The sequence below is a fragment of the Salvelinus namaycush genome, chromosome 3 (assembly GCF_016432855.1).
Source record: "Salvelinus namaycush isolate Seneca chromosome 3, SaNama_1.0, whole genome shotgun sequence".
In the NCBI taxonomy this organism is placed as follows: Eukaryota; Metazoa; Chordata; class Actinopteri; order Salmoniformes; family Salmonidae; genus Salvelinus; species Salvelinus namaycush.
This window is the reverse complement of record NC_052309.1, coordinates 60,713,438-60,735,603: the sequence shown is the minus strand read 5'-3', so window position 1 is coordinate 60,735,603 and position 22,166 is coordinate 60,713,438. Positions and strand designations below refer to the sequence as shown.

Genomic DNA, 22,166 nt, shown 5'->3' with positions numbered 1-22,166 from the left:
AAGGCAACAACTGTTGGCGCAATTATTAGAAAATGGAAGAAGTTCAAGATGATGGTCAATCACCCTCGGTCTGGGGCTCCATGCAAGATCTCACCTCGTGGGGCATCAATGATCATGAGGAAGGTGAGGGATCAGCCCAGAACTACACGGCAGGACCTGGTCAATGACCTGAAGAGAGCTGGGACCACAGTCTCAAAGAAAACCATTAGTAACACACTACGCCGTCATGGATTAAAATCCTGCAGCGCACGCAAGGTCCCCCTGCTCAAGCCAGCGCATGTCCAGGCCCATCTGAAGTTTGCCAATGACCATCTGGATGATCCAGAGGAGGAATGGGAGAAGGTCATGTGGTCTGATGAGACAAAAATAGAGCTTTTTGGTCTAAACTCCACTCGCCGTGTTTGGAGGAAGAAGAAGGATGAGTACAACCCCAAGAACACCATCCCAAACGTGAAGCATGGAGGTGGAAATATCATTCTTTGGGGATGCTTTTCTGCAAAGGGGACAGGACGACTGCACCGTATTGAGGGGAGGATGGATGGGGCCATGTATCGCGAGATCTTGGCCAACAACCTCCTTCCCTCAGTAAGAGCATTGAAGATGGGTCGTGGCTGGGTCTTCCAGCATGACCTGAAATACACAGCCAGGGCAACTAAGTAGTGGCTCCGTAAGAAGCATCTCAAGGTCCTGGAGTGGCCTAGCCAGTCTCCAGACCTGAATCCAATAGAAAATCTTTGGAGGGAGCTGAAAGTCTGTATTGACCAGCGACAGCCCCGAAACCTGAAGGATCTGGAGAAGGTCTGTATGGAGGAGTGGGCCAAAATCCCTGCTGCAGTGTATGCAAACCTGGTCAAGAACTACAGGAAATGTATGATCTCTGTAATTGCAAACAAAGGTTTCTGTACCAAATATTAAGTTCTGATTTTCTGATGTATCAAATACTTATGTCATGCAATAAAATGCAAATTAATGACTTAAAAATCATACAATGTGATTTTCTGGATTTTTGTTTTAGATTCCGTCTCTCACAGTTGAAGTGTACCTATGATAAAAAATTACAGACCTCTACATGCTTTGTAAGTAGGAAAACCTGCAAAATCGGCAGTGTATCAAATACTTGTTCTCCCCACTGTATATACACATGGCTCGAATTACTATTACTTTGACCACATGGTGGCACTGTGGCGCCAAAAAAGTCCATCGCAAAATGTAGCCACGCACACAACCCTATGCCATAATACCGTGGCACAGCATCATCAGATTCCATACTGATGATATCTACATAAAACAGTAGTCTTATATTATATATATTTATTATTATATATATATTATATATATTCTATTAAGAGCTGAAAGTAAATACGTGCCTAACATGAACATCATTTACTGTAATCATTCTCACAGAATAGACACTTTTCAAGAAAAGGGAGAGAACAAAGATGGCATATAGTGTATAGAACACGAAGATGAAACACTGACGTTTCAAACTGACATGGTAAAAGTAAAGTTAGATTGCCCTTTATCCTGTCTTCTTTCCCTTTATATCACAAAGATATGTCCCATATGACAAACAAACCGTAACTCCTTCAACTTTCATCTATACAGAGAAGACAACAACATCTAGATCCATACAACAGCACCCACATCCATACATACAGTACCAGTCAAAAGTTTGGACACACCTACTCATTCCATTGTGTTTCTTTATTTTTTTTTTTTACTATTTTCTACATTGTAGAATAGTGAAGACATCAAAACTATGAAATAACACATATGGAATCATGTATTAACCAAATCAAAATATATTTTATATTTGAGATTCTTCAAAGTAGCCACCCTTTGCCTTGATGACAGCTTTGCACACTCTTGGCATTCTCTCAACCAGCTTCATGAGGTAGTCACCTGGAATGCATTTCAATTAACAGGTGTGCTTTGTTAAAAGTTAATTTGTGGAATTTTTTTCCTTAATGCATTTGAGCCAATCAGTTGTTATGTGACAAGTTAAGGGTGGTATACAAAAGATAGACCTATTTGGTAAAAGACCAAGTCCATATTATGGCAAGAACAGCTCAAATAAGCAAAGAGAAATTACAATCTATTATTGTTTTAAAATATGAAGGTCAGTCAATGTGGAAAATTTCAAGAACTTTGAAAGTTTCTTCAAATGCAATCGCAAAAACCATCAAGCACTATGATGAAACTGGCTCTCATGAGGACCGCCACAGAAAAGGAAGACCCAGAGTTACCTCTGCTGCAGAGGATAAGTTCATTAGAGATAACTGCACCTCACAAATTGCAGCCCAAATAAATACTTCCCAGAGTTCAAGTAACAGACACATCTCAACATCAACTGCATGAATCAGGAGGAGGAGACTGCATGGTCGAATTGCTGCAAAGATACACTACTAAAGGACACCAATAAGAAGAAGAGATTTGCTTTGGACCAAAAACACGAGCAATGGACATTAGACTGGTGGAAATCTGTCCTTTGGTCTGATGAGTCCAAAGTTGAGATTCTTGGTTCCAAACAGTGTCTTTGTGAGACACAGAGTAGGTGAACAGATGATCTCTGCATGTGTGGTTCCCACCGTGAAGCATGGAGGAGGTGGTGTGATGGTGTTTTGCTGGTGACACTGTCTGTGATTTATTTAGAATTCAAGGGACACTTAACCAGCATGGCTACCACAGCATTCTGCAGCGATATGCCATCCCATCTGGTTTGCGCTTAGTGGGACTATCATTTATTTTTCAACAGGACAATGACCCAACACACCTCCAGGCTGTGTAAGGGCTATTTGACCAAGAAGGAGAGTGACGGAGTGCTGCATCAGATGACCTGGCCTCCACAATCACCCGACCTCAACCCAATTTAAATTATTTGGGATGAGTTGGACCGCAGAGTAAACGAAAAGCAGCCAACAAGTGTTCAGCATATGTGGAACTCCTTCAAGACTGTTGGAAAAGCATTCCAGGTGAAGCTGGTTGAGAGAATGCCAAGAGTGTGCAAAGCTGTCATCAAGGCAAAGGGTGGCTGGTTTGAAGAATCTAAAATATTTGTTTAACACTTTTTTGGTTACTACATGATTCCGTATGTGTTATTTCATAGTTTTGATGTCTTCACTATTATTCAAAAAATGTAGAAAATAGTAAAAATAAAGAAAAACCCTGGAATGTGTAGGTGTGTCCAAACTTTTGACTGGTACTGTATATTCCTCATATGTAGACAGGGCATACATATCACCAGTCACGTTTCTCTCCCCACGAACCCAACCCATTTACCAGATGGAGAAGTCACCTAGTTTTCCTGTCCCATTTCAGTTGGACTATTGACGGTTCGTAAACAATTGAGAATGTGACAGTAGGGTTGTCGAGTAAATCAAATCAAATTTTAGGACTATAACGGATGTTGCTCTCAAGTTGTAAGTGTTCAACAAGGACTCAACTGGAGGAGCGTGGAAGGACGACTCCAAAACACAGTCTGAGACCCATCCCAGAGGCCCACACAAACAGCCATTGGAGCTTTAGTAAAAGACAAACCAAAAACAATACCATTCTGACTTGGCTCATGGTATCTGACTACGGGCACATCCTGAGCAAGAGCTTGCTAAACCAGTACGACATACTTCCTGTAGCTTCGGAAGGCTCGTTACTGATTGGCCAGTAAGATGAAGTTCATGGTCAGGTCACTTGGTGCCGGTGAGGTGGAGCAGCAGGGCGTTCAGCACTTCCATGGTCTCATCCTTCACCAGCACGATGTCATAAGCATTCAGGTAGGACGTCTTCCTCTCCTCCACCTGAGAAAGATCACGCAGAGGGGGAACGGTTAGCGAGCGGTCAATGTCCAACGACATTTAAACAGTGCTTGAACAAGCTGACTGTGCATTAAAACAAGCACTCAATTGCCTTAAAACAATCAAACTTCGGAGTCAAAATAAAAACGTTACTTCTTGCATGGTTGAGGGTTTATTCGGGTGGGAGAGAGAGAGAGCTTTGGTGTACGTGCAGCCAGTACTACCGTACCTTGTCGTTGAGGAAGCCGATCTTGAGGATGTTCTCCATGCTGTGCACCCCATCAGCCATGGTCAGGTCCCCCAGAGAGTCTCCCACCAGCAGGACGTTGTGGCGTGACTTGAGCTCCTGGAAGTGGCCCGTGTTCAGCAGAGCTCCCTCCCTCTTGTTATAGATATGGATCAGCTCCCCTTTGAACGCCTTCAGCACTCCCTGAGAACGAGGGACACCAATGGGTTAAATCCTCATTCAAACCACTAACCTTTCACCCGGTCTTTGCGTGGTCACCAGCGTAGGAAAAGCGCATTTAATGCAACGAAACAAAGTGTTTTCACGACAACCCCCTCTCCCTAGTCAATCCCATAGAGGCTACCTGTATTGTATGTACTGTGGTTTGTGTGTCAGCGATAGCCTACTCACAGTCTCATCAAAGTCCATGTAGTTGGAGAAGACCTTGACGTTGGGGTGAAAGACCCCGGCCTGGCGGATCACCTCCTCCAGCACGTCTCCCACCCCAGCAGAGAAGATGAGCAGAGGGATGTTCTGCTCCTGCAGGTGGTCAAAGAACAGCTGGTAGCCCTCCCTGGGGAGACAGCAGCATAGTTAGCGCTGTCATCACTACCATTACAGTCATCCTCCTGGTCGTCATTAACATTATTGACTTGATAAGGCTTCACAAGTTGGTACCATACTATGCTATCGATGACCTTACGCTACTAAACAGCCCTAATTGTGGTTTGGCAACAGTAGCAGGGTCTTCTCACCTGAGCATAGCATCGGACTCTTTCACCACATCCCGCAGCAGGTCTTTCCTGATGCGCTGCTGCACCAGAAGAGTATGGGCTTTAGTCCACCTATGGGATGCACGACACAAGGGGACTCGTTAACCCTATCAGTCCCGAGACCCCAGCAAAAATCCTCTTTTCATTTATCGGACTTTCATTTATCTGCATGTCCAGCCGTTATATTTAGCCTCACAATGAAGTGCTTCACCATTTTGTTTCCAGGACAACCAGGGCTACAAGTAAAACACTGAACAACTTGACATAAACAGTGGCATTCGTGAGTTTTATTGACACGTGTCAAAAAGAAAAGGTCTGCTGAAGCAAAGAACCTGATCAAAATGAATTGATATGAATGCTGTACAGAAATAGCTTGCTCAGTGGGGAATGAATCTCCATACAGTCAACGACAACTGCTTGGAGTTGTGAGCTATGTGAGCTTAATACAGTATTGTAGACACTATGTCCGAGGATTTCCGAGGACCTTCTATGTAGAACAACCGCTTACATTCTAACGACTCGTGTAGCTTGTAAGCGTCACAGAGCAAAACGTGTGTGTTCGTGAGTGTCTCAGCTTTTCACACAGACTAATGGTTGGATGCAGAAGAATAAGACGAATCCGATTGGTACAACCCAGAAATCTGTAGCTTAAACATACAATGTTTAAAAGGGGTTCGAAGTCAAAAACTCGGCAGTATTACAGTGGGACTCATTGGGTAAATGAGACTGCAGGGGGGTGCCTATGTCTGATGTAGAACAGAGGGTATTGGTCAGTTTGACAGCAAAGTGATGCGTTCCTGGTCTAGAAGGGCAGCGATTGGCTCAGAGAGCTGTGACTCACCACTCCACCATGAGGGGCAGCTTCTCCTCCGCTGTCAGTTTGGAATCGATCTCTATGGGGTAATATGTGTTGAGCAGGTCCTTCAGCTGAACGGAGGGAGAATGGACAACACTCAGAAAGGGAAAAACGGGCTAGTACGCAGTTATTTTTCACTCATGTAAGCAGTGAATCTTGTGTCATAGGTTTTCTAAATCTACACAACTTTATCTGCCAAATCAGAAGAAGTTCTGTGCTCTAGTTGTTTTTCTCATGACATTTGAAATATACCTGTGCTTTGCACTCCTCACTGATGAGCTTGCTGTTGTCCAGGATATCTATAAAAATAATACTGATGCAATCATCATCATTCTCATGGGCTTGTAGAAAAAAAACATCAGTGACAAGACATGGACCCCTTAACTCTACGTACACATTAGTATCTTCTCCGTACAATCTATCCCAGCTTTTGTACTTACTGTGACTGGTAGGGCACCGCTTCCCATTGTAGGAAAACCGTGTGAGGGTCATGTCAAAGTCTGAAATCACCTGAAAAAGCAAGAGACATTGTCAGCATATTATCAAGCAAACCTCTCAGGATGGAACTAGGAGAATACATCGAAACACGTGGGTGTGGTACCCATAGGATGACATATACAATCCTAATTGAATAGGATCTCTGTGGTGGTACCTGCATCTTGCTGGTGCCAGCCTTCTGCATGGCCTTGATGATCTCCTCCACCCTCTGAGGGTCCCTCATACACACTGAGGGACTGGACAGCTCTGGGATCTATGGAGGAGGGAGACAAGTAGTGAGGAGAGAGAAAAACAGAAGAGCTAAATATTACAGCACTACATTTTTACATTTTAGCAGACACTCCTATCTAGAGTGACATACAGGAGCAAATAAGCTTAAATATCTTGCTCAATGGCACATTTATTCACAGATTTTCCACCTCTGTGGTTCGAACCAGCAACCTTTCGATTACTGACCCGACGCTCTTAAACCACTAGGCTACCTGCCGCCCCTAAACACTTCTGTGACGATAAACCCTCATATTCACTTTAGGCCACTGTGCTTGCTACTGTTTACAGCATTTACCATATACAGACCACAGAATAAAGTGATTTCCCAGCAGCCTAGCTTTGGGACACAACATCGGGAGTCTTGTGTATTGGTTGGACCAATAACGTTACATCGCAGACTCCTGATGTTGTGTCCCAAAGCTAACAGCAGTCCAGCTGATACATGTTACAATACCGTACTGTGGAGCTGTAGCCTACCTCTTCGCATGTCATCCCCTCATATGCAGCTGTCGTCACAGTTAGGACATTGAATTAATGGAATCTTACACTAGGGTAAACTAACACCCCAATCACATACTTAACAAGCATTTTCCTTTTTGGGATTGTAATGTTATGTCACTGTCACATAGCTAACAATAGGCATAGCCATTCTACTGGGAGAAATTAGGTAGCTAACTTAGTTTGTAATAACTAACGTTACGTTTGATAGCTAGCTAGCCATCAGTCATTCGTTCAGTGGCAATCAGGAAAATAAAGTACACGTACCATTTTTCTAGAGAGATGTTGTTTAATTCAATAAAAGTTCAAAGAGCCAAACGATGGATCTAGCTAGAAATGCAATCAATAAGTTATATAGCTAGCTAGTTAGCTATGCTGCAATAACAAGTCTACACTGAGGGCGCGCTTTTACTTGCATAAATTGAGGAAGTGTGTGCGTTTAACATCTTCCCCAGTACCACAAAAGCAGTATTAAATGTTCCTAATATAATTTATGTTCTGATAGAGCAGAAGAAAGTATTATGGCAAATTGTATGCTTCTATGTATTCTTAATTCACGATTTCCCTCTCACTACATCTGAAATGGACTGTATTTAATCAAATGTATTATGTAGTGTCAAATATTAGTGTTAAATGACTGTTACACATTCACTGTACGATCAGTAGGCATATCAGTCAGATAGATCAAATTAAACACAAACTTTTTATGACAAGTGAGGCTGATGCTCTGATTCCATTTGCTCATTGCTGTGATGTAATAATGAACAATTCTGGAACATAATATAAGTGGAACATTCACAATCCTTAGATGAACACAGCTGCTGTAGTAAACCAGCCAAATGTCGAAGCTGAAGAGCTTGCAAAACCCCATCAAATATAGCAAGGAATGAATGAACTGGAAGAGACAGCCACCTCCACCAAATTTCAAAGATGCAGCATGGAGAGGAAAATGAGTGCTATGACCTGTACAATCTTTAACGAGTTACGTCTGGAGGGAAAACTCTGTGATGTGGTCATCAAGGTCAATGGCATCGAGTTCAATGCCCACAAGAACATCCTTTGTGGATGCAGCTCATACTTCCGGTGAGTAGCTTCCCTTGGTTGGGATAGGTTGGGTTGGGATGTGCTGGCCAGACGACATTCCCATTCTGGCATCACTTGACTGAATGAGAATGCGAGAACATCGTAGATTTAGGGTATCTCTGGCTTGGTCCAACTCTCTGTAATTATTAGTTACTTTTGGGGAGTCCTGAGGATCTTTGTTCAATAGCAATGCTGTAGTGAGAAGAATATTGAGACCTTGATGATGTTTCTCTGTGTTATTATACCCCTGACCCTTGACCCACAGTGCTCTCTTCACAAGTGGCTGGAACAACATTGAGAAGCGGGTCTACAGCATTCCTGGTGTGAACCCAGACATGATGCGCCTGATCATCGAGTATGCCTACACACGTTCCGTGCCTGTGACTGCGGAGAATGTAGAACCGCTCCTGGCGGCTGCAGACCAGTTCTGCATCCTGGGGATCGTGAGAGCCTGCTGCGACTATCTGGAGGCCCAGCTCTGTCTGCAGAACTGCATCGGCATCTGCAAGTTTGCAGACTTCTACTCCTGCCCTGATCTGCGCCGCCGGGCCTACCTTTTCATCCTGCACCACTTTGAGATGGTGCGTTTCTCGGAGGAGTTCAAGGAGCTCTCTCTGGCACAGCTCTGTGACATCATCGAGAAGGACAACCTGAATGTGAAGCAGGAGGATGTTGTGTTTGAGGCGGTCCTACGCTGGATCAACCACTCGCCTCAGGACCGCAAGGCCCACGTGTCTGTGCTGCTGCCCAAGGTGAGAGGTGAACAATAGTGTCAATGTCTTACTGTTGGATAACTTTTGTAAGTTTGGGTGTCTTGCTAGTCAACTGCTAACCACACGTCTGTCTGTCTGTGTCTGTGTGCTTAGGTCCGCATGGCCTTGATGACAGCCGACTACTTCATGAACAACGTGAAGAACAATACCCTGGTGAAGGACAATGATGACTGCAAGCCTATCATCATCAGTGCCCTGAAGGCCATGTACGACCTGAACATGAACGGGCCCTCCAACACTGACTTCCGCAACCCTCTGACCCGCCCACGCCTGCCTTATGCCATCCTATTGGCCATCGGTGGCTGGAGTGGTGGCAGCCCCACCAATGGCATTGAGGCGTATGATGCGCGGGCTGACCAGTGGGTGAATGTGACCCAGGAGGAGAGCCCTCGAGCCTACCATGGAGCTGCTTACCTCAATGGCTTTGTCTACTGTGTGGGTGGCTTTGACAGCGTTGACTACTTTAACAGTGTACGTAAGTTCAACCCCGTCACACGGACCTGGCACCAGGTGGCCCCCATGCACTCGCGGCGCTGCTACGTCAGTGTGGCGGTGCTGGATGGCTGTATCTATGCCATGGGTGGCTTTGATGGATACGTACGACTGAACACCGCTGAGTGCTATGAGCCTGAGACTAACCAGTGGACCCTGATTGCACCCATGCATGAGCAGAGGAGTGATGCCAGCGCTACCACACTACATGGCAAGGTGAGCGGAACAGAGGGACCTGGGAGAGAACTTCATGATGGATAATGGCTTTTGATAATAAAATGTTGGCATGATCTTTTCTCTAGGTGTACATCTGCGGTGGCTTTAATGGGAATGAGTGCTTGTTCACAGCAGAGAGCTACAGCCCCCAGACCAACCAGTGGACTCTGACCGCCCCCATGAGAAGCAGGCGCAGCGGTGTGGGGGTCATCGCCTATGCGGAGCAAGTCTATGCGGTGAGCAGAACATTCATATGCAGTACACGCACAATGCATTTCAACGCCTTATTCAGTAAGAGCTGAAAGTTAAGAAATATTTGACTCAAGTTTCCTCTGTCCTCTCCCAGGTGGGCGGCTTCGATGGGGCTAACCGCCTGCGTAACGCTGAGGCCTACAACCCGCTGACCAACACATGGCGCACGGTGCCCACCATGTTCAACCCGCGCAGCAACTTTGGCATCGAGGTGGTGGACGACCTCCTGTTCGTGGTGGGGGGCTTCAACGGTTTCACCACTACCTTCAACGTGGAGTGCTATGACGAGAAAACAGAGGAGTGGTACGACGCCCACGACATGGGCATCTTCCGCAGTGCCCTCAGCTGCTGCGTGGTGCACGGGCTGCTCAACGTGGCCCAGTACGCAGCCCCCCGGGACTCCCTCCAGTCCTCCCGGGAAGAGCTGAAGCTCTCCTCTTCCAACAGCATCATGTCTGTGTGACGCCCCCTCGCCCCTATCCCCCACCATTACCCCTTCCTGCCCACCGTATCCCACCCACCACTGGCATTTACCATACACAAATAAATCCACTACTGTATGTCCCAGAAGAAATCCCATATGCATATATAAATTTCTATATTTCTTATTGCATCTGCAAGGGTGATTGTATTATTATTTTCTGACTGTGTTAGTAGAAGGGAAGATTGACTGTACTGAATGTGTTACTGTATTTGGCTCATGCCCAATGACTCTGTGCATAGTACAGTTTGATGTCCACGTGTATGTATGTAGCTTAGTTCCATAGAAAATGATAGAGGCCTCTAGTGGCCAAAAGACTGTTTTAGCATTGGCAGCAACATTGAGGGCTTCCAACATTTTGATGTTGTCAACTGGGTGGGACTTCCAAATTTATTGGCTGATCCCTCATGGTCATCAGGAGGGATCAGCCAATTGCGAAGAAGAAAATGGATTACTTCAAAATGGAGATTGCCTCAATGACACTGCCAATGCTCTCACAGATGCCATAATGGGAACTATATAGGGATGCTTTCTCTATCATTCTCTATGCTTTGTAAATAGAGTTGTTTATAGAGCTAGTCTTGAAAACTGACCAATAATATTGGCCAAAATGACATTCAGAATTTAGATAACCCCTTACACAAGATAGATGGGAAACCAAGGTTATATAAAAAAAATTGACATTTTAATTGCAAATGATGACATCAGCAATATATATTTTTTTACATCCAATATATTGACACAATGCCAGACTGCCACATGCAAAGCAAAATATATATTGCCGACATATGTCAATAATATTATTTCAAATGCTATGCAAGAGAAACAAAACTGAGGAAATACACTTGCATTGCATTCTCAAAATCATAGTGCTTTATGTTATAAATTAGCTTCAGGGATAGTGCTTATAACAATCAATGAACTCTTGAAGTCAATGGCAACACATTCACCTTGATATGGTCATTCCGCTCAGTAACATAAGGATACCCTCTAGTCTATACCAGTGGTTCACAACCTTTTTTGGTTACCGTACCACCAACTGAATTTTGCTCTGCCTGGAGTACCCCTGAAGTACCCCCCCCCCATGTGCATTTTACCACTAACCCTATGGACTCAGTCTTTTCAAGTACCCACTGTGGATAGGCCAAGTACCCCCCAGGGGTCTTAGTTCCCCTGGTTGGGAACCACTGGTCTATACATCTGACTGTCTTTGGAGGGTGAGGAGAACATGCAACTGGATCTCTCAGATGAACCCCTGAATAAGCCTGAGGTACAGCAACAGGGCTCCCTCACACTTCACATTCATTTTCGATTACTAAGCAAATCACTGCAGTGTACATATTTTCTCACATGGGAACAGAATAGATTATCGGCTGGAGTTGGATTAAATTATAGATTAAAAGAAAAAATAAGAAAAATTGGCCAAATATGACAGGTAAACCCACTCGGACATAAATATTACTAACTGATTAGCGGTAGACAAGTGCACTACTAGGCATGCTTTTCACCAGCTTTGCCAAGCATTCTTACCCTACTCAAGACACACACGTTAGCAAGTCCTCCACTGGAACTACACCCCTCCAGCCATTAAACTCAATAAAACCAATGCAGACAAAATAAGAAGAGAAACATTCACAAACTCCCACCTAAGTCCTTCTACACAATGTTTCCTACCAACAGGAATGTGACGAGCAGAAGACTGAAGAATAATTCAATGGTTGATGGAATTTCAAAATGATCAATGGAATGTTACCATGTTAAGACTGTTTCCTTAAGGGGCCTCCCGAGTGGTGCTGTGGTCTAAGGCACTGCATCGCAGTGCTAGCCGTGCCACTAGAGATTCTGGGTTCGAGTCCAGGCTCTGTCGCAAGTTGTCCACTCTTGGACCGTAGATCTGATAATAAATATGAATGAGACTATTCTCCTTTCATTCATGTTGAGCTACTGTATCAAAACTATAATAACAAGAAGCAGAGCCATTCAGAAGAAGCTAATATAAAGCACACCAAAGCCATCAGGCATTGGTAAGGGTTTGATCCGACTGACTGGTAGGGCCAGCATGACACCAGGATCGTAATACTTTCTCCATGGAAAAAATGAAAACACTGCTGCATGTAAAATAGTGTGTGCTATAGCCTGGAAAAATAAACGTGACTCCGGATGAAAACATGAAGTGTTTGTTTTCCTGAAGAAGTTAAATCTGCTCCGTGTTACGTTCACTTGCCACGACACTTTACAAGTATCGCGATACTGGTATTGTCCCGACCCTACAGCTGGACAGAGTGTGTGTATGTAAGTGTGTGTGTCTGTGATATTTGCATGGAGAGACTGTCACGTGTCCTGATGGAATGTCATGGAGAGCGACTGACTTCACTAAGCACATTGGATTGGAGGAATGTAAATTCTGCCGTACTTAAGTGTCACATTGCCTACATCATATAAGCATAAAAAGGGGGACACAAAATATTTATATATAATAAAAGTATACATATACAACTATATACTATATGCATGTATAAAAAGACAAACATCACCTGTGCCTGACGTACATACGTAGTGTAGTCCGATGTTGGTCACTGTACAACACTCTATTCACAATTGTAACATTCAGCCTGTCCTCCCCACATAGACAAACACCTGGTCAGAGTCACATCATTCCCACACCTCCCAGCCTTGAACACCACAGTCACTACTAACACCAATATCTCAACCTGATGATCTGGCACAGAGTTCTCTTGACAAAGAACCAGCATGAGAGCAACATAGGAGCCACTGCTACAGCAGGTTATGGGTGGGGGTTGATGACGATGGCTGCCAGGGGATGTTTGGGGCTTGGAGCTGGACTGGGCTGCTCCCCCTCTGGGGCGGATGTGATGGACAGACAGGGGTTGCGATAGCTCAGCACTCGATCTGAGACTGTAGCTGCCTGCGCAGGGTGAGGGTGCGCCGGTGTAGCTGCTGCATCTGCTGCATGCGGTCCCGCTGGCGGGCCAGGTTCTGGGGCATGGGGTAGCGCTGGCAGCCGTACAGGAAGCGGTAGGGGATGCGCACGTGGCAGGCGGTGGCGCGGCAGCGCGGCTGGGGCATGGGCGGCAGCAACATCCAGCGCTTCCTTTCGGCAGAGTAGCGGTAGGCCTCTTTGCGGTACTGCTTGTCCACGTCGTCGCTGTTCTTCCAGCCGCCGATCACAAAGACGTCCTCGTCGAAGTGGCAGATGGCGGCGCCCTCGACGCTGGTGACCTCGGGCGGCAAGCTCTCCAGGATCTCGTCTGATATGTGGGCGCTGATCTTCTGCTTGGCGGCCTCGTCCCGCACCGTGTAGCTCTTAGGGCAGCAGGAGGCTGTGTGGTAGAAGTTGGTGGGGGCCACGGCCATCTGGAACACACAGTAGTTGTCTATGAGCGGCAGGGAGTCCACGTCCTGCCACTGGCGGCTCTCTGTGTCGTAACGCGTGGTGACCGTCTTCAGCCCGTCCTCGTTGTCCGTGTCCACCGGCGTGCGCGCCGTCACGTATACGTAGCGGTCCTCCACGCTCACCGCCTTCACGTCCCGCAGGATCTTGGGCGCCGACTCCAGGTTGTGCCACTTGTCCGGCTCAGGCTCGTACACGCTCACGTCCTTGAAGCCGGGGCTGAAGTTGCCGTGGCCACCGATGCTATACAGGATGTCTTTGATACAGGTGAGACCAAAGGAGTGTTTACGTGTGGTCAGGTTGCTCACCTGTTCCCAGGTGTTGCGGTTGGGGTTATAGCGCTCCACGGTCTTGGCGAAGCCCGGTTCCATGGATCCCGCTACGTAGATGTGGGACTCTGTGGTGGCGATGGCGTGGCCATCCAGGTGGTTGTGGATGTGGGGCAGGTTAACCCAGCGGTCCTCGTAGATGAAGTAACCCACACATTCACTCAGGTAGTCACCCCCCTCCGACACCCCGCCCACCACCATGATCACGTCCATGTTCTGGCCGAAGCGCGGCTGGAAGGAGGCCATGTAGGACGACCAGAACTCCAGGTCAGCTGACTTGAGGTTCTCACAGCGGATGGCGTGGCCCTCCACGGCATCGGACACCAGGCGGAGACAGGCCTCGCTGGCCGCCACCAGTGCCTCGTTCTTCACCACGCGCGTCAGAAAGGTGGGCTTAATCTGGGGTAGCCGGAGGAGACGGAACAACTCCTCAAAGTACCTCCCCCGCTGTTCTGTGTTCCTCTGGACCCACTTCACCACAGCCTCAAACAGCACCTCTTCCGCGTCCACGGTGATCTCTGCGTCAGACAGCCAGTCCCTCACCAGGTGGAAGGGCAGGGTGTAGAACTCCTCATCCTGGATGACCTTGTGGAAATTGCGTCGGATCATGTCTGCGGCCCGCAGAGCCAGCTGGTCCAGGGTGTACATGTGGGCCAGGCTGTGCACCGCCACACAGTTGGCCAGGCTCAGCTTCTTCTTCAAGAACTCCCCACAGAACTCCTTCAGATGCAGCAGCAGGAACCTGCAGGCAACACACACAATCAATAACAGAACATGAGAAACAAACATTGGCAAGGCCATTTATGACACCCATGAACTCACCACACTCAAATGCAGGTTTGACAGGTTACAGGATGGTCGGTGCTATCAGGGATCCATGGGACGTCCCGACCCTAAACCCTAAACCCTAACTCTTACCAATATGCTTCAGTGACACCTCCAGTAAGCCAAAACAACATTGTTATGTCACTGAACTACATACAAATAATCAAGTACTAGCAAGTGGCGATTAAATGGATTATGTACATTAAAAGGAACACTAATTAAATTGTAAACAAACCTGTCAGCAAGCTCTAACACTTCATGCACATTGCAGGTGCTCACACGTATTTCTCCCGTGTACATGTACTGAATGACACTCTCCACCGTCTCCGGGTCTGGTCCCAATTCAGCGCTCCATTCCTTCATCTCAACCCGACCCGACAGCGACTCGGAGAACTGCCCTCCCAGTAACGGCGTGAAATAGTCCGTAGCCGCGGCCAGTACAGAACGGTGAGCGGAAAACTCACAGCTCTGAACATTCCCGGTTGCCGCCCCACTGCTGAAGGCCAGCGTCACGTCGCAGAACAATCCCTGCTTCCTCTGTTCGTTCTGCCGCCGAGACAGCTCTGTGCAGTGGGAGGAGGAGGTGAAATCCTCGGCCTCTTCCGTATCCCCGTCCCCGACAAGGACGCTGGGCGTGCTGCTACCGCTACTACCCCGACTAGAGTCATCTGGGTTCGGGGGTGCAGCTGCCATTCTGGCGGTGGTTGTGAGAATTCGGAATTGCAGTAAACTCGTGTGGGAAAGAACACACACGCAGACACACATACATAAACTCAAAACACAGACGGAATTACTGACATGCGCAGTGGACGCGAGGCGTTACTGCTCGGCGTGTGACGTAAAGCCCCTCCCACTCACTTGTGGCTGACAAGCTTTTGTGCTTCTTCAACCTCAGCTTTCTCTGCCGAAGCAGGGTATCATCAATTCACCTTCTCTGAGTGGGTGTCTTTGAATGACCTGAATGGAAGCTACACATGGATGTTTCCATTCATTTCATGTGCTGGATGTTGTTTCATATAAGGGAAAGGTCAATACATAGTCCCACTCTGTTACATAAGTGAGTAGAATCACTTTGCCATGAATGTACAGAAATGACACCCCCAGAGCATAGAACAGGTGGACTGAGGTCTGAAGAATAAGCTCTATAGTCGTCTAGTAGACCCTCATATGCACTGGCTGTTTGATAAAAAACAAAGATAGCGCCTAATAGGCCACTACGTCCTCTGTTGTTATTGGATATGATATCATAAATGTATCCGTTTTAAAACCAATGATTTCATAAACTGATGGATGGAGCATGACATAGTGAAACAATTCAAATTATAGCACATTTATTTTATGATCCGCGACACCGGAAGAACCAGACAGAGCTGTGTTCCAATGGGTCATCTTTAATATACTCAGTCACAACTTTCTGAAAATATATTACAACACATCTCTACAGAGGCACGTTCAGTTCACTAATCACTTTAGGTCAAACAAATTGTGTTGACATGACAACACAAATAGTACGGGCAGATACATCTTACGAGAAATAGCCGGTCACAATGGAGCTAGTCTAGCTAGTAACGTTCAGATAAATAATGCTGCATTCTATGGTACCTTTGCCATACTGGACACCGTCCTGTTTGGGACACAGGATGAGCTTTTCACTGTATTTACAGCCCAATGTGCTTGGTCAGCTGCATATCTTACGGTTTAAACAACCGTTTCATGGGAATTTACAGTACATCAAAAATGTACGCTAATACTATCTATTACATTTATTTACTCGGCTGTTAAAACATCTATACATAAAGTTATAATCTATATAACTGTAAAGCAGTAGCTAGTATTATTGCGCTACGGCTCACCCCTGATAGAAAGCGTATGATTTTAATATGGCACCGACACACTTGAGGAAAGAGAACTGCACAGCGACACACAGGAAGTCTGTGATACATAGACACATGCTTGGTTTACGGAGAGATGAAAGTGGGAGATACAGTCTCATCAACGTACTTCACTGTAGGCATATGTATAGTATAAAAGTTTTAGTAGTAGTATTGGCAGTAAATAGGAAGACGATCATCTGTATCTCTACTGGTAATCTTGGGAAGAGAATTGCATTAACTGCACTCCCACACTATTAAGGGTCAACCAATGAATGAGCTTCTTTTCACACTCTCTGCAGCTTGCTTGATCTCTCTAGCAGACTCAGACACACCGTATGGGAGCAGCTTCACAGTTTTGCAGGCCTTGCTATTATTAACTGGGTTGCAGCATGTTTGATCAGCCAACTGATTTTTAAAAACTGAAACTGTATTAATTTAAAAAGGGTTGTCCTTATTACTGTTGCAAAACCACATCTATAATAATATCAGTCCTCATTGTTGCTCTCCCACCACTTGGGGCTGACAGAACACAGTACAGGTGGGGGTGGAGGTTAGGGTGCGGTGGTGAGGTAACTGGGGGGAGGGGAGGGGGGGGGGTCCATGGCCTGGTTTCCGTGGTTACATGGACATGTGTTCGGGAAGAACGTAGGAGATGTCGTCCCAAGGGTGGCGGTACAGACCCTGTTTCAGCCTCTTCTGATCCAGGTAGTGTCCTGAGGGAGAAGTAGAAATGTAGGTAAGGCTCCAATTTTAGCAATATCATATTGCGTATCCTCCGCTCCTTACACCATAGCCCGTTTCCTATGACCATTTCTAGGGGTCAAACTCATCAGGGTCATGACCCCTGACCCCCAACTCACCGATGAAGCCCATGCTCCGCCCCAGGACAAAGATTCCATTCAGCGCTCCGATCTCCACAAACTCATCAGCCTCGTCCCTGAGGGGGAAGACAAACACCAGGGGGCAATGGTGAGTTGATGCAACACTGAACGTATGCTAAGGCCAACAAAGGGACAGCCGGATGACCCAGACACAGTAGTATAGTTACATTGTATAGAATGTAATTGACTGGAGTTAAATAGCATAGGATTTACCGTGTAAATCCACCACAGTTCCTGAGCAGGTCTACAAAGGCTACTCCGATGAAACCGTCCACATTCAGGATCAGGTTGGGTTTCTGAAACCGCAGCAGAGAGGAGAAGACATGGTTTAGAACAGATGATCTCAGTGGGGTGATCGAGGGTGCAGGAGAGGACGACAGGGTTATTACCTTGGCGGTGGTGATCTTCTCTACATCCATGGCGTAATCCAACAGCTGGGTGGAGGGGAAGTTCTTCTTCACAAAGTCCTTCAGGATCTTCACCCGCATGTCTGGGTTGTTGATCTGAAGCCCACGCACACACACACAGTAAAAAATATGAAAGACACATGGCATCCAAACAGAGACACAGGGACAGTGCTCACCGACTTGACTCTGTGTCCGATACCCATGATCAGGTTGCCCTCCTTCTTCATCTTATTGACAAACTCCATGGGCAGCATGCCGCTGTCAAACGCCTTGCTGAACTGCTTGGCTGCAGCGTCCAGGGCCCCTCCGAACCGGTCCCCCTGGAAATCACACACACAAAAAGAAACATTCAAAGAGACACACTTCGACTACCAAAGCTCAATTAATTAATTATTTAAAACAGAGGCATTGTCTCCGGAAGAGGCTACTCTGCTGGTTTGAGTGGACCTAAGAATGTCGAGGTTGACTTGACTATGGTCTTACGATGGTGAGCAGGCCAGAGGTGAGGCTAGAGATGAGGTCTTTGCCAGCACGGGCACAGACGATGGTGTTGTGGGCACCGGAGACGGCAGGACCATGGTCAGCAGTCACCATCAGACACATCTCAATGAACTTGGCAGCATAACTGGGTAGCCTTGGGGCAAGGAGGAGGGAGGACACAGAGACATAGAATTGGAATCAAATTCAATTATGATAGTGTATGTTTAATGTGAACAATGGCAGTATTTGTATTATTGACTGTTTCCCGGTTTCATGTTTTGGGGGACAGAAGCGTACCTCCTCTGGAACCAGAGCAGTCCCAGGGTTCCTCCCAGGCCCATCTCCGACTTGAACACCTCAGTGATGGGCATTCCGGCGTAGATGAGCTCCTGGCCCCTCTCATCACAGATACTGGTCATAAAGGAGGCTGGCTTACGGATCAGACCCAGCTCCTACAGCACAGAGGGATAGAGAGAGGGGGAGAGGGAGGGAGAGAGAGTCACCACACCCTCCCATTGCTCTCCATCTGTTTCAGTTTAACACAGTCTGATGCGGTTCGTGAAGTTTGCCTTATATGGAAGTCAATAGCATTGTCCAGAGCTAATAAGAGATCCTGATTCAGCGCTAACTCATAGCTACTGTTTACAGGCCTCCTAGGCCATATAGAGTGTTCCTCACTGAGTTCCTATCAGACCTTGTAGTCATGGCAGATAAAATTCAAATTTTTGGTGACTTTAATATTCACATGGCAAAGTCCACAGAACCACTCCAAAAGGCTTTCGGAGTCATCATCGACCCAGTGGGTTTTGTCCAACATGTCTCCGGACCTACTCACTGCCACAGTCATACTCTGGACCTAGTTTTGTCCCATGGAATAAATATTGTGGAGCTTAATGTTTTTCCTCATAATCCTGGACTATCAGACCACCATTTTATTACGTTTGCAATCGCAACAAACAATCTGCTCAGACCCCAACCAAGGATCATCAAAAGTCATGCTATAAATTCTTGGACAACCCAAAGATTCCTAGATGCCCTTCCAGACTCCCTCCTCCTACCCAAGGACGTCAGAGTACAAAAATCGGTTAACCACCTAACTGAGGAACTAAATTTAACCTTGCGTAATACCCTAGATGCAGTCGCACCCCTAAAAACAAAAAACATTTGTCATAAGAAACTAGCTCCCTGGTATACAGAAAATACCCGAGCCCTGAAGCAAGCTTCCAGATAATTGGAACGGAAATGGCTCTACACCAAACTGGAAGTCTTCTGACAAGCTTGGAAAGACAGTACCGTGCAGTATCGAAGAGCCCTCACTGCTGCTCGATCATCCTAATTTTCCAACTTAATTGAGAAGAACAATCCCAAATTCATTTTTGATACTATCACAAAAAGAACTAAAAAGCAGCATTCTACAAGAGAGGATGGCTTTCACTTCAGCAGTGATAAATTCATGAACTTCTTTGACGAAAAGTTCATGATCATTAGAAAGCAAATTACGGACTTTTTAAGTCTGCCTATTTCTCCAAAGCTCAGTTGTCCTGAGTCTGCACAACACTGCCAGGACCTAGGATCAAAGGGAGACACTCAAGTTTTTTAATACTATATCTCTTGACACATTGATGAAAATAGTCTCGGCCTCTAAACCTTCAAGCTGCATACTGGACCCTATGCTTGGCCCTCCTATGTTGAACATAATAAACGTCTCCCTATCCACTGAATGTGTGCCAAACTCACTAAAAGTGGCAGTAATAAAGCCTCTCTTGAAAAAACCTTAACCCAGAAAATATATTAAAAAAAAATAAAAAAAAAATAATAATAATAATAAAAAATAATAAATAAAATGTTAATTAAATTAAAAATCGGCCTATATCGAATCTCTCGTTCCTCTCAATTTTTTTTGAAAAAGCTGTTGCGCAGCAACCTACTGCCTTCCTAAAGACAAACAGACTGATTCTAGACCCCATCATAGCATTGAGACTGCACTCGTGAAGGTGGTAAATTACATTTTAATAGCGTCAGTCCAAGGCTCTGCATCTGTCCTCGTGCTCTTACACCTTAGTGCTGCTTTTGATACCATCGATCACCACATTCTTTTGGAGAGATTGGAAACCCAATTTGGTCTACACGGACAAGTTCTGGCCTGGTTTAAATCTTATCTGTCGGAAAGATATCAGTTTGTCTCTGTGAATGGTTTGTCTTCTGAAAAATCAACTGTACATGTCGGTGTTCCTCAAGGTTCCGTTTTAGGACCACTGATAGTTTCACTATATATTTTACCTCTTGGTGATGTCATTCGGAAACAATGTTAACTGTCACTGCTATGCGGACGATACACAGCTGTACATTTCGATGAAACATGGCGAAGCCCCAAAATTGCCTCCCTGGAAGCCTTTGTTTCAGACATACAGTTGAAGTCGGAAGTTTACATACACTTAGGTTGGACTCCACAAATTTCTTGTTAACAATCTATAGTTTTAGCAAGTCGGTTAGGACATCTACTTTGTGCATGACACAAGTAATTTTTCCAACAATTGTTTACAGACAGATTATTTCATTTATAATTCCCTGTATCACAATTCCAGTGGGTCAGAAGTTTACATACACTAAGTTGACTGTGCCATTAAACAGCTTGGAGAATTCCAGAAAATTATGTCATGGCTTTAGAAGCTTCTGATAGGCTAATTGACATAATTTGAGTCAATTGGAGGTGTACCTGTGGATATGTTTCAAGGCCTACCTTCAAACTCAGTGCTTCTTTGCTTGACATCATGGGAAAATCAAAAGAAATCAGCCAAGACCTCCACAAGTCTGGTTCATCCTTGGGAGGAATTTCCAAAAGCCTGAAGGTACCACGATCATCTGTACAAACAATAGTACGCAAGTATAAACACCATGGGACCACGCAGCCGTCATACCGCTCAGGACGGAGACGCGTTCAGTCTCCTAGAGATGAACGTACTTTGTGGCAAAAAGTGCAAATCAATCCCAGAACAGCAAAGGACCTTGTGAAGATGCTGGAGGAAACAGGTACAAAAGTATCTATATCCACAGTAAAACGAGTCCTATATTGACATAACCTGAAAGGCCGCTCAGCAAGGAAGAAGCCACTGCTCCAAAACCGCCATAAAAAAGCCAGACTACGGTTTGCAACTGCAGATGGGGACAAAGATTGTACTTTTTGGAGAAATGTCCTCTGGTCAGATGAAACAAACATAGAACTGTTTGGCAATAATTACCATTGTTATGTTTGGAGGAAAAAGGGGGAGGCCTGCAAGCCGAAGAACACAATCCCAACTGTGAAGCACGGAGGTGGCAGCATCATGTTGTGGGGGTGCTTTGCTGCAGGTGGGACTGGTGCACTTCACAAAATAGATGGCATCATGAGGACAGAAAATTATGTGGATATATTGAAGCAACATCAAGACATCAGACAGGAAGTTAAAGCTTGGTCGCAAATGGGTCTTCCAAATGGACAATGACCCCAAGCATAATTCCAAAGTTGTGGCAAAATGGCTTAAGGACAACAAAGTCAAGGTATTGGAGTGGCCATCACAAAGCCCTGATCTCAATCCTATAGAAAACTTGTGGGCAGAACTGAAAAAGCGTGTGCGAGCAAGGAGGCCTACAAACCTGACTCAGTTACACCAGCGCTGTCAGGAGGAATGGGCCAAAATTTACCCAATTTATTGTGGGAAGCTTGTGGAAGGCTACCCGAAATGTTTGACCCAAGTTAAACAATTTAAAGG

At 45.8% G+C, this 22,166-nt stretch overlaps 4 protein-coding genes across 4 annotated transcripts in view; 1 reads left to right on the top strand and 3 right to left on the bottom strand.

The window, feature by feature from the left end:
* Positions 1 to 3,159: 3,159 nt before the first annotated feature.
* On the bottom strand, positions 3,160 to 7,312 carry LOC120034099 (cytosolic 5'-nucleotidase 3-like). Its single transcript, XM_038980538.1, has 9 exons — positions 7,180 to 7,312; positions 6,299 to 6,397; positions 6,087 to 6,156; positions 5,899 to 5,945; positions 5,632 to 5,717; positions 4,773 to 4,862; positions 4,429 to 4,591; positions 4,021 to 4,221; positions 3,160 to 3,794 (listed from the first exon to the last, which is right to left on the bottom strand). Exons 1-9 carry the CDS (start codon positions 7,180 to 7,182, stop codon positions 3,684 to 3,686), a joined length of 870 nt encoding a protein of 289 aa, XP_038836466.1. The 5' UTR covers positions 7,183 to 7,312; the 3' UTR covers positions 3,160 to 3,683.
* A 498-nt stretch (positions 7,313 to 7,810) lies between these two features.
* On the top strand, positions 7,811 to 10,191 carry LOC120034091 (kelch-like protein 10). Its single transcript, XM_038980525.1, has 5 exons — positions 7,811 to 7,995; positions 8,261 to 8,747; positions 8,862 to 9,476; positions 9,563 to 9,712; positions 9,823 to 10,191. Exons 1-5 carry the CDS (start codon positions 7,850 to 7,852, stop codon positions 10,189 to 10,191), a joined length of 1,767 nt encoding a protein of 588 aa, XP_038836453.1. The 5' UTR covers positions 7,811 to 7,849.
* A 680-nt stretch (positions 10,192 to 10,871) lies between these two features.
* Positions 10,872 to 15,549, bottom strand: LOC120033937 (kelch-like protein 11). The gene is made up of 2 exons (XM_038980344.1): positions 15,011 to 15,549; positions 10,872 to 14,692 (listed from the first exon to the last, which is right to left on the bottom strand). The coding sequence occupies exons 1-2, from the start codon at positions 15,538 to 15,540 to the stop codon at positions 13,108 to 13,110; spliced, it is 2,115 nt and encodes a 704-aa protein (XP_038836272.1). The 5' UTR covers positions 15,541 to 15,549; the 3' UTR covers positions 10,872 to 13,107.
* Positions 15,550 to 16,084: 535 nt separating this feature from the next.
* The window catches only part of LOC120033928 (ATP-citrate synthase), a 30,222-nt gene continuing 24,140 nt past the window's right edge, over positions 16,085 to 22,166 (bottom strand). The window contains exons 21-27 of the mRNA XM_038980334.1: positions 18,715 to 18,869; positions 18,421 to 18,571; positions 18,114 to 18,257; positions 17,920 to 18,033; positions 17,744 to 17,826; positions 17,510 to 17,586; positions 16,085 to 17,362 (exon numbers count right to left, since the gene is read on the bottom strand). Coding sequence (XP_038836262.1) covers positions 17,268 to 17,362; positions 17,510 to 17,586; positions 17,744 to 17,826; positions 17,920 to 18,033; positions 18,114 to 18,257; positions 18,421 to 18,571; positions 18,715 to 18,869 — 819 coding nt within the window. The 3' untranslated portion in view covers positions 16,085 to 17,267. The remainder of the gene's footprint in view (positions 17,363 to 17,509; positions 17,587 to 17,743; positions 17,827 to 17,919; positions 18,034 to 18,113; positions 18,258 to 18,420; positions 18,572 to 18,714; positions 18,870 to 22,166) is intronic.